The sequence below is a fragment of the Arabidopsis thaliana genome, chromosome 4, assembly GCF_000001735.4.
Source record: "Arabidopsis thaliana chromosome 4, partial sequence".
Lineage (NCBI taxonomy): Eukaryota > Viridiplantae > Streptophyta > Magnoliopsida > Brassicales > Brassicaceae > Arabidopsis > Arabidopsis thaliana.
The window spans coordinates 12,491,454-12,507,935 of NC_003075.7; the positions used below are offsets into that span (position 1 = coordinate 12,491,454).

At 32.1% G+C, this 16,482-nt stretch overlaps 2 protein-coding genes and 6 long non-coding RNA genes across 9 annotated transcripts; 4 read left to right on the forward strand and 4 right to left on the reverse strand.

Annotated features, from left to right (window-relative positions):
* Positions 1-3,569: 3,569 nt before the first annotated feature.
* On the reverse strand, positions 3,570-3,774 carry AT4G07215. Its single transcript, NR_142114.1, has one exon. It is a non-coding gene; the product is annotated as an other RNA (long non-coding RNA).
* A 500-nt stretch (positions 3,775-4,274) lies between these two features.
* AT4G07225 lies at positions 4,275-4,521 on the forward strand. Its single transcript, NR_142116.1, has one exon. It is a non-coding gene; the product is annotated as an other RNA (long non-coding RNA).
* AT4G07220 lies at positions 4,275-4,633 on the reverse strand. The gene has a single exon (NR_142115.1). It is a non-coding gene; the product is annotated as an other RNA (long non-coding RNA).
* A 968-nt stretch (positions 4,634-5,601) lies between these two features.
* AT4G24050 (NAD(P)-binding Rossmann-fold superfamily protein) lies at positions 5,602-8,873 on the forward strand. Of its 2 annotated transcripts, NM_118537.4 has the most exons (8): positions 5,602-5,954; positions 6,035-6,266; positions 6,421-6,500; positions 6,626-6,782; positions 7,159-7,240; positions 7,626-7,713; positions 7,833-7,879; positions 8,017-8,873. In NM_118537.4, the coding sequence occupies exons 1-8, from the start codon at positions 5,834-5,836 to the stop codon at positions 8,206-8,208; spliced, it is 999 nt and encodes a 332-aa protein (NP_194136.1). In that variant the 5' UTR covers positions 5,602-5,833; the 3' UTR covers positions 8,209-8,873. The 2 variants fall into 2 exon arrangements, with proteins under 2 accessions (NP_194136.1, NP_001329402.1); NM_001341639.1 differs by having other exon boundaries at positions 7,833-8,873.
* A 71-nt stretch (positions 8,874-8,944) lies between these two features.
* On the reverse strand, positions 8,945-9,226 carry AT4G07230. Its single transcript, NR_142117.1, has one exon. It is a non-coding gene; the product is annotated as an other RNA (long non-coding RNA).
* Positions 9,227-10,023: 797 nt separating this feature from the next.
* On the forward strand, positions 10,024-10,444 carry AT4G07235. Its single transcript, NR_142118.1, has one exon. It is a non-coding gene; the product is annotated as an other RNA (long non-coding RNA).
* Positions 10,168-10,370, reverse strand: AT4G07240. Its single transcript, NR_142119.1, has one exon. It is a non-coding gene; the product is annotated as an other RNA (long non-coding RNA).
* A 1,774-nt stretch (positions 10,445-12,218) lies between the features above and the next one.
* AT4G24060 (Dof-type zinc finger DNA-binding family protein) lies at positions 12,219-14,321 on the forward strand. Its single transcript, NM_118538.4, has 2 exons — positions 12,219-12,540; positions 12,960-14,321. Exons 1-2 carry the CDS (start codon positions 12,517-12,519, stop codon positions 13,962-13,964), a joined length of 1,029 nt encoding a protein of 342 aa, NP_567693.1. The 5' UTR covers positions 12,219-12,516; the 3' UTR covers positions 13,965-14,321.
* Positions 14,322-16,482: the final 2,161 nt, after the last annotated feature.

Genomic DNA, 16,482 nt, shown 5'->3' on the forward strand with positions numbered 1-16,482 from the left:
CAGTATAATATTCAAAATAAAAAGTAAATAAGAAGGCCTTTTAACAAACAAACAAAAAACTAAATAACAAACCAAAAAATATTATGTACTTATGTAGTACATGAAATAACAATGTTAGAGATTTGCAACTTGTCTATCTAATATATGTCAAATATATTAGTTAATAAAACAAAATTAAAAGGTTCTCTACAATGAAATACAAATGTAATTAGATTGAAAAGAAAAAGAAAAAGGAAAGGAAGCCTAAAAAGGCAAGATATATAAGCCAATAGGTCTAAGACAGAACTCTATAAAGGAAATAACAAAAAAAAATAAAGCATAACTAAACCATTGAAATTGCAGTTTACACTCATATATATATATTGAAAAACTTAAATTCATATTCAATAAATAAGAAAACAAAACCAAAAATGTGTAGAGTTTTCTATTTGCAAAACTCTTAATTTGGTGTAAGGGCGGGCCGAGCAAAAGAGTGACAATCATTGTAGAAGTTGTGTCCTCTTCTTTTCATTTTAAAATATCTTTAAATTGCTTTTCTATAATGTTTGGTCTGGATATTAATCTATGAGCATGTAATTCCTTCTAGGTTAAAAAATGGTTAAATTTTTTATTTAACAAACTAATTGTTACTCTAGTTAAGAAAAAAAAACTCAGTGAATATCAATATTATTGGTTGAAAAGCGCATGAAAAAAACCCCATGACAATATAGATCGATCAAAGATTGGTGAAATTCAAAATCTCCTACATTTTAATGGGGAATGCCGGAATGCTAAGCTGCAGTTAGGCCCAAGGCTAATCGGCTTACCCACCGAAAGCCATGTTCACATACTAATAAACTGAAATTCACATTAAAACTATGGAATCTAACACTCAAATTGGTGTTATTTGAGTTGTTGGCTTGAAATGGGTGAGTGGAAGCTGAATTATTATTCATAGAAGCTACTTAAATAAGTGATTAATGACTAATGAGTGATCAAAAAGTGGTTTATTAGTCAAATATAGTTGGCAAAAAAAGAAATATATATATCATATTGTGTTATGATTTTCGTTTAATCAGTAGTTTCATTCGTTTAAGTTAGAAAAGGTTTAGAAGTTGGAAAAAGGTGATCGTAAACAGAATCTCCATTTGGATGAATCAGATTGTACCAAACGAATCGTAATAGAAAAATTGCAGCTTGTTTAATTTATAATTTAACTTCTTTTTATTAAAAAATACAAACCTTTTGTTATATATTATCTAGTATAGTACAACGTTCAGATTTGTGTTGGCATTACATGTTACTAAATTTTAAAACTACCGAAGAAAGTTTAGTAGTCCCACTGTTATATAAACCAACTAGTACTACTCCTTAAAGGAATTTTTTTAGTCATCAATATTATAGTTTTCGCTTATTTATTATTATTCATGTTACTTCGTATTATCAACATTTTTAAAAAAACAGTCAACCTACTAACTTATCGATGAACTAGACTAGAGCAACTTGAGTTCGAATTTTTTTGACACATTATATTTAGTTATTGTTTTTTATATGTTTTATGATGCTAACTGTGATAAAATATGAGTACTAATCTTTAGTTGGTGAAGAAAACTCATATTTTAAACATGATTTGAGCTATATCGAAAATAGTCGGTTGATGTATTAAAAAACAGGGGATAATTAAGATGGCCGTAAACAATTGTTTGGAATCAGGAATACAAGTTGCAATGATATAAAAACTTTAGTTGTAGACTGTTTAATTGAAATTAAAAATACAAATAGGGTGGAAAATAATGGTCGATAGTTTAAATTATGCCAACGGATGATGCMTAGAGAATCTTCCGTCCAAGTAGGGATTGGTTTATTGCTGGTCAAAATTCATTTTCAGTTCCCAAAACCCCATGTGCATTTTCTCATTAGTCAAACTTAAAAATGTTTTACATAAAAGAACCATTTAACTTTATTTTATAACCGTTTGCCATTAAATATTTGACTGTTCGATTATTACCATGATGACTGCGTTATTTTGAATTTTGATTATCATTTTCGTTACATTTTAAAAACGTAATATCTGTTTATTATATTACTTGAATGTTATAAACGTAACAATGAAACACAAGCAACAAAAAATGTTTTGAGGCTTTGAGCTATTGATTTTGACAATCCTAACCATTTGAATCATACTAATAATGTTTTTTTTTTTTCAATTTCAGCCATCCTCTTTTGTGTTAAAAAGTCAATTACCAAAATGAATTTTATAATTTTCTTCGGTGAAAATACCAATGATCAATGAAAGTAGGAGCTGGACCATGAGTACCATTAGGTGTTGAACATTTGCATTTTAACTGTTTAATTTCGCCGTGTAGATATGAGCCTTCTGATGTACGATTTGATGATTAACTAATCATGTTATTTTCATAATTAATTTATATTAAAGCTCAAATCAGAGGCTCAAATAGTTAATCAAATCATTACATAAGAACACATGTAAGTGTAGAGAATGGTACGTAACATCTGTTCTCTCTTTACGGATATTGCGACTATATATATGAAAGTAGATTTCTTAATGTTTTTATTTATTTCCTACTACTAATCAGTATATTTATCTTCTGTCAGCTTTGTGTTATAGTACTATAGTAGATTGATATATGTAAGCCACAAATAGTCCCATGATACCTTTTCGCTTGATAAGGAGGACGCCATTCCATTCGTTATGATGAGGAACTTTACCTTTTTCTAATTATAACGAAAGAGAAACGCATAATAATCCAGAAAAAAATATATATAAAACGTACTTTCAAATTTTGTATATTATTGTCATATTGATAACTATTTCGATAACTACGTATTTAAAAGTATATATCAACATCATCATGATTCTAAAGATGTACTTTGGGTTGAATGTTGAAAGTGACGATGGAAAGCATACTCAATAACCAATTTTCAGGAAATAAAATGCAGAGACGAGTGTATTACTTAAGTAAATAAGGCAGAGATGATTTCATGTGATATATTTTATTTACATAATAAATGTTAATTTTAATACACACTAAATATTGTTAATCGACCTTCACAAATACAAATAAAAAGTATTAGTCCAAGGAAGCCGTATGTATGTAGGAAATGAAAATGGGTCCCCATTTTCGTTGGCTAGCCAATACAAGTGCTCTTAAAAGCTGATTTTCCATTATCTCTATATTTCCAATTTTTCCCTTTGTCTTAAACCGAAAGTGATTTTTACTTTTTAGTTTAAGTGGTTAAGAAAGTAACGTTTTCAATCTTTTTTGGACAGATTTTTGCCTTTGGCATATACTCTTTAACATTGCCATGTTGATGAGGCGACAATATCGATATTTTTTTTTTTCACAAGTGTGATTGGTAATTATATGAGCCACACAACTTTTCTCATTTGGAATTCATAGTCAATCGACAGTGTCAGTTGCATAACAAAATTCATAGTTTGATCCAATATTAGGTCATTGAACTGAAGCAAGTTTCTTATATAGAAAAGTCTCTGACAAAACTAGAGTACTCGAAGATACTAGATCAAAAAGAGTACTTTCTACACATTATCTCCAAGAAAAAAAAAGGTGGGTAAGAAAACACTGATTGAGAGTAAGAGTTCAATATTCACTCGAACTCACTTTTGGATAAGCGTAATCGAGCTACCAACGTGACAATGAGCTGGAATCTTGTACTCAAGACACAACAAGGACAATACGAAAAAGGCAAGGAGGGAGAGAAGCTTTGCATCCCCAATCATCTATTGTCGTTTGTATGAAAGGGAACACACATGAAGCTCTCAGATGTGCCAAACAAGAGAGATAAAGAAAGCTTCACATAAGCATCATGGTTTTTGAATGTGTTCAAAGTTTGTAAAGAATGAGATTTTTTGTGTGAATTTGGGGATATAAACGACATGTGAATATGTGATAAACTGAATATATTAATTTCGTTCTCCTTCTACAATTTAACAGAATTTTATTTTTATTATTTTTATCAATTTCATACTTGTAAAACTCTCTGTCCTTCTCTTATTGATATTTGATTTGATTTTTTTGTATAGTAAATATGTTCATCCGTGAGAGATGCATGTGAGCTTTATATGTTCAACAAAATTTCAAGCATATATAATCATTGGCTGAATCCTTACAAAAACTTATAACAATATGACTTAAAAACGGTATTGGATGTTACGGAGACTGAATTATTGAAAAATAATTGATCATTAGCAAATAATAACCAAACTAATTAGTAAACAAATTAAATATATTTTTTTGTCTATGACCGTGTTCCAAGGGAGAGGAGAAGCGATCCAGCACGCGGTGAGTAAACCTCACGTGCGTAAACCTTCTCACAAGATTCTTCTTTAACGTTTCTACGAGACTAATTACTTCCTTATTCATCCACATACCACATTGCCTCTCCTGCCGTTTTCACGTTTACTGCTCTAACTACTCGTTGTCTCCATGTACTTACTTTATATTGTCTACGGTAGTCCCAAGACCGCGCTTATTCCGAGATTGATATAGGAAATACAAGTATTTAAAAAAAATTAGGATTAGTAAATGAGGAAAGAATAATGAGATAATGAGTGACACTAAGTATACAACTAATACGTCACGATTGTATAATTGTCCCCTACAAGTAGTCAAACCTTAGCCCTTTTGACCGTTAATATCTTGCATTTGACGATAATCTTTTCCGTGTTTTGATCTGTTTCCACTGTACAAAACTAAACGTTAATAAGCTCAGTATTGGGTACGTTAGTAAAAAATCAATCATAAAATATAAAATAATCTCACTTTAAGCTCCAACCAGAGACTGACAGCTGTTAGTTAGTTTGAATACTCAATAGTAATCAATTAGGTTTGACCAAAATAGCTTCATAAATTATTCATCAATCCAATAAGTCATTTAAGTGATAATTACCAAAAGGCACATGATAGCTCTCTAAATATAGATATACCAAAATCAATCCATACCAAAAGTTGATGATTTCTTTCCCTCTACACCATCGATATGTTGAATAGTTTAGATTTTTTCCAATATTTGTTTAATTATTATTTATATTGCCTTTATATATCAAAAGTGAAAAAATCCAAACAAAATCTTGTCAAAGAAATTAACACTGGATAAATATTTAGTTATTTTTGGATAACTTGTTTTGAAATTGAGTTTACCATTCCAAAATCAGCTTAACTTTGTCCAAAAATAAGGAAAAAATCAGTCTATATTTAACACATGTATTCTTTGTAAAGATTAAATCTAAAATTCTTTAAGACAAACTTGTGTTTTTTTTTCTGTATACATTGTTTCCCTAGTATTTTATGTTTCATCGTAATGCAGCATCTTTTGCTAACCTCTCTAGTAGGTTTTAAACAAGAATGAATATTGTTGACAATAATATCATAATAAAAATATTATACTGTATACAACAACTAGACCTACCACTACGAAATGATTTAAAACAAGAAGAGAGTACAAGAAGAATATGATAAATTTAATTTTAAAAAAATTCACCGATCGTATTGATAAAAAAGTTGTATCTACTTTTCTCTCTTTTTACCTCATCAATTAAAAAGTTGACTATAAATAACACATTACTATTTCTTCTCTCTCGCCAGGCGGCGTTGCCTACAAAAACCTGACAATCGAAACACAGTTTTTCTGATAATAATATAGACATTTACCATTATGCCCTTCTAACTGAAAACGGCAATTACGTTCCTTGTTATTTGTTTTCTTCCTTCTCCTTCTGTTTCTTTTTTGTGGCTTTAATTTTTTTCATATTAATTCGGAAAGAGAAAGACTCTTCACTCCCATAACAGTCGCCGGTAACAGAATCACTCCGATGATCGAGACTGGTAAATACCTTCTCGGCGCCGCCGGTGCTAGCGGTTTCGGCTCTAAATCCACCGCCGAGGAAGTTACCGAGAACTGCGACCTTCGTTCCATCACAGCGGTTATCACCGGTGAGTTCTTTTCCTCTCTGCTTCGTGTTTTCCGGTGAGTCGAGTCGTCAGGAGATTCTAACTAGTTGATTTGGTGATAGGTGCGACGTCGGGGATCGGAGCGGAGACGGCGAGAGTTCTGGCGAAACGAGGAGCGAGGTTGATTTTTCCGGCGAGGAATGTGAAAGCAGCGGAGGAAGCAAAAGAGAGAATCGTTTCTGAGTTTCCGGAGACAGAGATCGTCGTTATGAAGCTTGATCTTAGTTCTATCGCCTCCGTACGAAACTTCGTCGCCGATTTCGAGTCTCTTGATCTTCCTCTTAACCTTCTCATGTAAGTCTTTAATCTTCTTTTTTTCCTAAGAATCATATGCATGTATATTTACATAACTACGTGTTAATCTAAGTTCTTAATTCGGATTAATTTGTTTTAAACATTATTGTTATGTTATGTGATTATTTTATTATTTATGCAATTGTGGAATCAGAAACAACGCAGGCAAGTTAGCACATGAACATGCAATATCTGAAGACGGGATCGAGATGACATTTGCTACTAATTATCTAGGTATAGTAGTATTTTCCTAATTATACGATTCCCTTAGTCTATGACAGATCTTAATTACCCTATATACTAGTATTACTTTATTGTTAATAGCCTTCTTAATTTTTTAATCCATTCACAATGATCAGGCCATTTTCTCTTGACCAATCTTTTGCTAAACAAGATGATTCAAACGGCAGAGGAAACAGGAGTTCAAGGACGTATCGTTAACGTTACGTCCGGTATTCACGGATGGTTCTCCGGCGACTTGATCGAATATCTCCGACTCATTTCACAACCCAAGTGGTAAGTTTGTGTTATGTTCTGGTTGAGTCATGAGGTATAAATGTTTCATTCCATACTTAATTGTTATCTATACATCAAAACTCCAAAGCAGAAGTGTAAATAATGTACCATCTACAATCCTTATATCAACCTAATAGCTAGAAGCCTAGAACTATAAATGAGAGAGTAGGATTGGTGTTCTTGAGAGGTGAATAAAAACTTGTCGAGGAATTTACTTTTTACCAAAGCAAAAAGCTGCGTAGTTGTTAATGTTTTGATTGATGAGTGACAGTAACTCGATAGGAGGGTAATAAATGGGAAAAGAGAAGTAAAAAGGTTTTGACTTTTGACCTTTGGAAAATGTAATAAATCTTTCTTTTTGGTTTTGATCGATTAGTCAATTCGATGCGACACGTGCGTATGCTCTCTCGAAGCTTGCCAACGTTTTGCATACCAAGGAGCTCTCTTCTAGACTCCAGGTCTCTTTCTCTCCCACACCTATCTCTCTTATTTACTTGCATCCATTTAATTATTCCCCCAAAAGTTAATTATTCCCAAAAAAAACTCTGAAGCATTATGGTAGAAATTAATGTGTGTCATAATGGTCAAATTTATTGATTTTTCTTAGTGTAAAAGAAAAGAGTGAAAGGTATGGGAAGGGGACAACAAGAAACCTAGATAACTAGGAGATTTGTATTCTAACCAAATATATGAAAGTGTTAGTTAAGTCACACACTACAAAGTTTATTTTTGACTATTGACCATAGTTAGGATTTAGGACAATCATGTGGGTCATTAGCATAAAGTGATTAAAGTTTAGTATATAAAAATAGAATCTAATTGTAAAAGAAAACAAAATTGCAGAAAATTGGAGCGAATGTTACGGTAAATTGCGTACACCCAGGAGTTGTTAGAACCCGGTTAACAAGAGACCGAGAAGGTCTATTGACAGGTTGGTTTATTTTTTTTTTTCCTCATTACCTTGTCATATTATTTTATCATGAATTATATGATCATGATTAAGATTCCAAATTATATCTATATGACTTCCTTTTGTCTTTACCTACTCAGATCTCGTCTTCTTCCTGGCTTCCAAGCTCGTTAAGACCGTCCCTCAAGTAAATAATTGTTATTTTCGTTAGTTATAAAGTTTGTAACATAATCTGTGGTGGATAAGTTATTCTTTTTGTTTTTAATCCTGTTTAAGATTATTGGATTTATGTGCTACTTTTTTTTTGTTTTGGCATGGGATTAGGCAGCAGCAACGACGTGTTACGTGGCAACAAATCCAAGACTGGTGAACGTATCGGGAAAGTATTTTACGGATTGTAATGAAACGACACCGTCTGGACTCGGAACCAACTCCAGCGAAGCTACCAAATTATGGGCTGCTTCTGAGATTCTGGTTACTCAACATTCCAAGACCAGTTTCGACCCATGTAGCTAAGAAGAAGAAAAAGTAATTATCTTATCTTCATATACCCCCTTAGGAAAAAAGTTATACTAGTATATCTTAGTAGATGAGAGAAAATATCACAAAAGTTTAGTTGATATATACAAATAGTATCCTGTTTCTATAGTGCGAATGCGAAGTTGATGTAGTCTTTGTTTATACTAACGTTATATTAAACAATATGAGAACAATTAATTATATAAGATATATTTGCTGAAGAGTTCAACTTGGACTAATATACTAAAGTTTTAGAATAATAAAGTTAAGTAGGAAATCATAATGTCAATCATTAGTTTCGAAGTGCTCGGAAGTTTGATAATTATGTGATTAAACTCATTTGGACTGATCTGTGAGAGATCTCTCCCTCTCTCTTATCGTTTTCATTTTTTCTTTCTTTCCAATATAATCGTTTATGACATTGAATATTCATATGTCCATGTGATACTATTTGGATGTTGATTTTCCTTTAATAATGAGTTTGCACTTTGCATTGATTGGTTACCCTTTTGCTTTAATAGCTAAATCTAAGTCGTGAAGAATAGAGGAAAATCTGTATGTTTTTAAATGTTGTACTCGAACTAATATTCTGCCTCTATACACATTTTTCATTTTGAAGTAAATTACAGAAATGGTATAACGAAACTATTAAAATATGGATAAGAAATCTACAAAGAAAATGAAAGAATAAAAATCATATAATATGAAAAAGGTGAGAAAAAGATAGATAGATGAGAATCGGTTAGAGATGGGACTTAGGACCATTTAAAATGGCGCATGATAATACTTTTGAGCATGGGTCTCTTTTCTCTATCTTCTCTTTTTCTTTTCTATCAAAAGGACCCTACTAACATGCGCCAGGGGTTTTCACTTTTCACTTCTGAAAAAGATCTCTCGTGCGCCATCAAACTTGCTCCGTCCTTACGGAATTTCAATCATTACATGAAGAAGAAAAGGAAAAAGGTTGGTGCAAAGAAGAGAGCTTAACACTTAAACAAGGAACAATGAACATGCTTTCTTAGTTTTAAGTTTTAACAATACTTTATAGAGTAAATCTAGCATTGTAAAACAAAACAGTTCACACGTGACATACATTTGATAAATTAATCTTACAGCTTTAAAAAGTGTTATTCGGTGATAAAATATTACTTTAGCAATAGCAAGAATTTAGATAGTTGTTTAGGAAAAGTTACGGGCTAATAACTCATAATGGACCTATACCTTATTTGAAGAAGGCATTAACTATGAAATTAAAAGCCCACATGTATTGAGCCCCCTAGAGTCCTTAATGCGAACTTCATCTTCTCCTTCTTTTTTTTTTGAATTTGCAATGGTTAGTAAATACTAATAGTAAAACTATGTAGAGCTGCTTATTGGTTGGTCGTCTATGTAGATAATAGCTACTACTATAAAAGTTTTGTTTTGGCTCGTCTTTTGCCATCAATATTTACAAACGGTGATGTTTTAATACCACCAACTTACATGTGGTGTAATCTATTAAAATTGAAAATAGGGAAGCCAATAAGATAACCAGTTATAAGTTAGCCCATTAGTACACATGAAAACTATATTAAAACAATCAATTAATCGAAACATTGAACCCACCCTACACTAAACCAGCCTAACCCCTCCTTTAAAAGATGAAATGTTACGTACGGTGTCTCCATCTCCAAGGAGTCAGTCAAACTCTCAACCCTTTTGAGTGTAAGTATTTGCCTTGTACGACAATCTTTTGCTCTTTATAAGAATCGACACTTTAAAAAAGAACTTAAAACCAAAGTTGGGTTGAAAACGAGTCAAATCCATCTATAAATCTATCTGAGTCTTCTAATCTTTTTTTTTACCTGAAACAAGCTCTTGCATCAGATTTGTTATCTATTCCAAAAGTGTATTCGAGAGGGAAAAAAAAGAAAAGACACACTATTGGTAAAGTGGCTAAGGTGCAGAGAGAAAGGCAAGTTGTTAATATGGTGCGGGTTTGTCCACACACGCTGACATGGACCGCAACTTCTAAGATGCTATCCACGCACTTCGTCGGACCCATTACTAAATCCAACGGCTGAGATTCGATGGACTTTTTCTTCGTCGAGAATTATCAGAGAAGGCACGCGCATGAGCAAACGTGGGACCTGAATTTCACCGGCCACATCAACCCGTAATAACCGTTCATTAGTCGACTCAGTCAACTTAAATTACGACACTTGTCAACATCTCAGTCTTTGATATGTCTCCTATGATTACTGCTTCAAGAAAATGAAGATTAATAATAAAGTTTACCAGAGAGATTAATCTTTCTTTATAATGAAATTTGACTATTTCAAATTTTAATTTTAAAAACCAAATCGAGTGAATATGATTTATTCGAATGTTTGTGCTGGATATTAGTTTAGAGAAAATGTTATTATATGTGTTTGGTAACAATTTATTGGGTGATAAGAAGATGACTAAATAAGTAGGGAGCGTGGCATGTGGAGTGAAAGAAATTAGGTGTTCCTGAGCTGTTTTGTACACTAAGTAAGATAGCTCACGTGGCGATGACATATATGTCATGTTAAATCTGGGGGCCAGACTAATCAAACACACCACAACGTTATGATGGAGTAGATCATGACCGTCTAAAATGAAATACTATAATTAAATTCGTGCAATACAGGTAATCATAGCCTAATTGGAATCTTAAGTAACACGTGAAATACGGATAAGTTTTATGAAATAACAGATGATGAGCTTTTTAATCTGGTGCATGTGGACCTTTAAGGGAGTCTTTGGCTTTTCTCTTCTTAACATTTGCACATTATACACTTGTACGTGTGACTATGTCCCAAGAAAAACATGTTAAAGATTAGATGAAATGTATCATTTTGTTGTTATTTGATTTAAGAATATAATAGGTCGACCAAACTAAGAGAGAATATAAGAGGTCAACTCGTCAATGGATGGTCAACTTATTAGGTCGTTGAAGTTTATTCCATCCGTACTAATATGATTCTAAGTATACTTTATATCGTGAAAAAGTTATAGATTATATAGCTTTTGGAAAAATTTCTTTCATTCTGACAATTATTTTTAAAGATAATCTTTTAACAAGATAGTTTAAAAAGGACATAACTATCACTTTGCATTTGTCTTCAAAAAGGTAAAGTGTTGATTTTACATTCAATTATGTGATGATGTAGCATACAGCAGTAGTGGTGATGCGTTATACTAGTAAAGTAGTATGCTATATAATGGAATGGTATTTGTAATAAGCAGTTTTTAATACATGCTATAACATAGGTTAATTGTCTCAATGAATGGTTCACTACATAATCAAACAGTTTAGTTTCAATATTAAATTGAATTAAAATATTTTCTAAATACTTATATATCTATTAATTATAGTTTTTACTCAGAATTATCGGAAAACTGTTGCCTGATAACTTTCTAAAAACCATAATATATTTAACGAAATATTTGGTTAAAAAGAATCCACTTTCCGTCATTTCACTATGAAAAGAACAGTCGACTTTTGAAACAGAAGAAGAGAACAATCTACTTTTAAGGTCAGGCATTGAAATCAAACTAGGAAATTTCGATGTACTATATAGTTTAAATTTAAACACAATCGAAAATCCTTGTGGATGTTAAGACTTAAATATCCAATACCTAACTTATTACCAAAAATTCAATCCGACTCGGATTTTCAAATTTGAAAGTTTCCTTGAACTGAAAAACAACAACGTGAATTATAATAAACAATTAGGAACTGATAGCTGATGTTGTATCAGATAACACACAAGTCAAAATATTTCCTAAAGCATAACCTTATTTTGCTTGTCGAATAGGATTTTACAAATGTACCTTGTTTTAGGAATTAACGCGTTAATAATACAACATACAGGCTACATTTATGATCGTATGATTTACACCTAATTAATTCTTCCGTTAAGTTCTAAATATATAGATGGGTGTATATATAAATAGTTATATAAGCCCATACATACATGCTTATATTATATATAGACGCTATTCAAGTATTTGTTTATTTTCAGTACGACAAAGATTCCCACTCGGAATGTTTTAATAATCTTTTATCATACAATTTGTTCTCTCTCTCTCTCTCTCTCTCTCTACCATAAAGCAAATGTGATCAGAGACAAAGCATACAAAGAAGTTCCTCATTCAAAAAAGATTTCTCAGCCATCAAAATTCTCTTTCTCTTCATCCAACAAAAAAAAAGCATACCTCTTTTTCTTCCATATAGATAAGTTAATTAAGAAAACGAATTATCAGGTTTTGTTTCGGCTGATCTGAGGAAGTTCATCTATGGATACGGCTCAGTGGCCACAGGTACTATACACAAACATTTACATATTTATATATTCGTACAATTCAATATGTATGTGTTGATGTAGTTTAGATCATCTGATTTATCTATCTACTAGATCTTGACTTAGAATTTTAATGTTTTCGGATCTTCTTCTTTTTGATGTTACTCTTCTCTTCAACAGTTTTTAGATCTTCTCCTTTAATTTTAAATATATGGTTTTTTTTTTCACTTTACCCTTTATTAATTTGCTTTTTCTTTTATGTTTTTAGTTAAAGCTTCTCTCAAATATCTCAATTATCATTTTGATCTTGATGAAAATCCATTAATTTGTTGATAGACAGTACATATATATGTCAATTATGTCTTCTATACTTGTATATAGGCAAAGGTTTTTGTGCTAACGTTTGGAAGAGATGTATTTTTTTATTTTGATGATCAGGAGATTGTAGTGAAGCCCTTGGAAGAAATAGTAACAAACACATGCCCAAAGCCGCAACCGCAACCGCTTCAACCGCAGCAGCCACCGTCGGTGGGTGGAGAGAGGAAGGCAAGGCCAGAAAAGGATCAAGCTGTAAACTGTCCGAGATGTAACTCAACCAACACAAAGTTTTGTTACTACAACAATTATAGTTTGACGCAGCCAAGATACTTCTGCAAAGGTTGTAGAAGGTATTGGACCGAAGGCGGTTCGCTTAGGAACATTCCTGTTGGCGGTGGCTCAAGAAAGAACAAGAGATCTCACTCTTCTTCTTCTGATATTAGTAACAATCACTCGGATTCTACACAACCAGCTACAAAGAAGCATCTCTCTGATCATCACCACCACCTCATGAGCATGTCTCAACAAGGTTTGACCGGTCAAAACCCTAAATTCCTTGAGACGACCCAACAAGATCTCAATTTAGGTTTTTCACCACATGGGATGATTAGGACCAACTTCACTGACCTCATCCACAACATTGGCAACAACACCAACAAGAGCAACAACAATAACAATCCATTGATTGTTTCTTCATGTTCTGCCATGGCTACTTCTTCTCTGGATCTCATAAGAAACAATAGTAACAATGGGAATTCTTCAAATTCTTCCTTCATGGGATTTCCAGTTCATAATCAAGATCCAGCATCAGGAGGGTTTTCAATGCAAGATCATTACAAGCCTTGCAACACAAACACCACACTGCTAGGGTTTTCATTAGATCATCATCATAATAATGGATTTCATGGAGGGTTTCAAGGAGGAGAAGAAGGTGGAGAAGGTGGTGATGATGTGAATGGAAGGCACTTGTTTCCTTTTGAGGATTTGAAATTGCCAGTTTCTTCTTCATCAGCAACAATTAATGTCGACATTAATGAACATCAGAAGCGAGGAAGCGGTAGTGATGCAGCTGCTACGTCTGGTGGGTATTGGACTGGGATGTTGAGTGGAGGATCATGGTGCTAATTAATTTCTCGGTTTGGTTGATGAAGATAGTACTATTAGTGGTTAATTATTGCTATTTATTTAATTAATCAATATGTTCTTAATTTCACTTTGAATTTTCTTATTGGTGGGTTTTTCCTTTTTTTTTGTTAACTTGGATTTTTAAGGATACTATTGGGGGTGCATGCATATTGAATGACTTTAATTTGTTATCCCTAACACAGATTATAAATGATACATTGGTTGGTCTTTTGTTGTTCCTTCTCTTGTTCATGTCACATTATGAGAAAAATTAATGCTAAATAGGTTGTATAAATAGTGTGTAACTAATTATATGTATATGCAACAGCATAATATGTTTTTGCTCTTTTGGGCACGCAACACATGGATACCATTTTGTTAAAGAACAGGTACATATTAAACAAAAAAATAAGACACATTAAAATTTTTAAAAGAGACAGGTAAGCCCTGATGACTTTCACATGATCCTCACTAAATACACTAAACTATTATTTATTGCTAAAGATGGTTTAGCCCTACCATACCTATTAATAAACAAAATCATATTCCATTTAAAATTTCCATCTAAATTTAAATTATTGGATTCGTTCCTGACCAAAAAACAATAGTTTGGGTTCGTTTACAATTACAAGGAAAGGTACCTAATTAATTTGATTCATTTTTATTGTATACAGTACTTATTAATTAGATATGGCATGGGTAAGTTTGGAAAATGTTGATTTCAGGGATTATTTTGCTTCAGAAAACAATTTGAAATGAAATGAAATGAAGTGTGTTTTGGTTTTCGATGTGTAAACTGAAGAGGCAATTGAGTTTTTTTAAACATTGAAAATAAAGACAGTGGAGAATAATGTGAGAGACAAGTCACAAGTCTAAGGACTAAAGAAGGAGGGGCCCACAAAAACATTCTCCTTGAAATCTGTGTGTTTGAAATTATACATCCCACTATGGTTTCAGCTTCATCAATCTAGATCTTGACCCTTTTTGCCCCTTGAGTTTTTTTTTTAATTCTAAAAATATTACTTGTATAATACTCTCTTCATATCTGCTTAATTACATTGAAACCACGTACAATTACATACTTTTATTATTGAAAATTAAACTAAATTTACGAACATGAAATATTCTTTGTTCTGCAAATATATCTTTCACAGGGCTATAGAACAAATTATAGTCTGGCTATAAAGTTCTGTTAAAAACATCCGCTAAATTTGGAATCTAATTGTAAGACAAAAAAAAAAAAGAATAGAGTCGAACTTTGATGCTACAAAACCACACCGGTCAAATGGCAGTTGAGAATATTTCTCTCAACTATCAAAACAGGAAACTTATTAGCTGCATATAAAGTAATGTTTTATAAAATATTAGTTCCAAGATATTCAGATATCTTCTAATACGTACCACAATTCAAACACAATCCTCCCCTAACTTGGATTAAGTAGTAGGCCAATGATATCCAGAAGATCATTATCTAATCAAAGGCAATTATACAAGAACAATTTTGATAATCTCGAAGACTCTTAGTTAACGATGTTTTGTGGTATTGGGTTTACCGGTAAAGTATTTTAAATTTTACAAGAAAATAAAATAAGTAAAATGTTATTCGTTTTTGAAATCGATTATTTCATTTGAACTAGATATATAGACATCGAGGTCAAAGGACTTAGGTGATGTGTTATGGTGGCCACCATAAAAAGAAAGAGAAGAAGAATCCGACCAACGTTAAATAATTTTGTCTGAAAGTGACAATGACTCGACCTTAAGAACATACTTATACACTAAGTTTTAAATTCGGTGTGCTTGTGTTGAAGTATTCAAGTATGGATGTGATCTTACGGATAAGTTCTAGTGGAGAATGGAACATTTAAAAATAAAATTAAATAGATGTCAGATTAAAAGTTTTCTATCAGATTGTAGCTCAACAACTTCGAATAATAAAACCATGTCCATAAAAATTAGTTGAATCTATATCAAAATCTTTCTCGAACACTTTTAGTTTCCTCTTTAATATTTTCTTTGTTTTTGTGTAATCAAGTCTAATTCTCTAAAAGTCATATATTCAATGCCACTAGTTCAAAGTTTATATTTGCCAATTTAAAAATTTATGTTTTTGAGCATCACTTGTAACTACTAGTAATGCAATCTTTAAGCACATATTCAATTTCTGTCATATTTTGTTTTCTCTGTGAGAATTGTATTCATGTCACTTACATTTACATATATTTTTGACAATCGTAGGTCGTCGACATATATTTCGAAAGTAGATTCAAGTTGTTCGGCAAGTGGAGTATAATAATTTATAGGATGATAGGATGGACCATGACATGTTATATGTAGTACATACTACATAAGGCAAACGAATATATGTTAGAATATATTCTTTTCAGAAGATTAATAGATCTTAACATCATGATATAATAATAGCTAAGCTAGGGGACATTATTTTGTAACTAAATGAATTGATATGATGGAAAAATATTTTGAATTTCTAAGTAGTAGACTTCTACCTAATTATTCA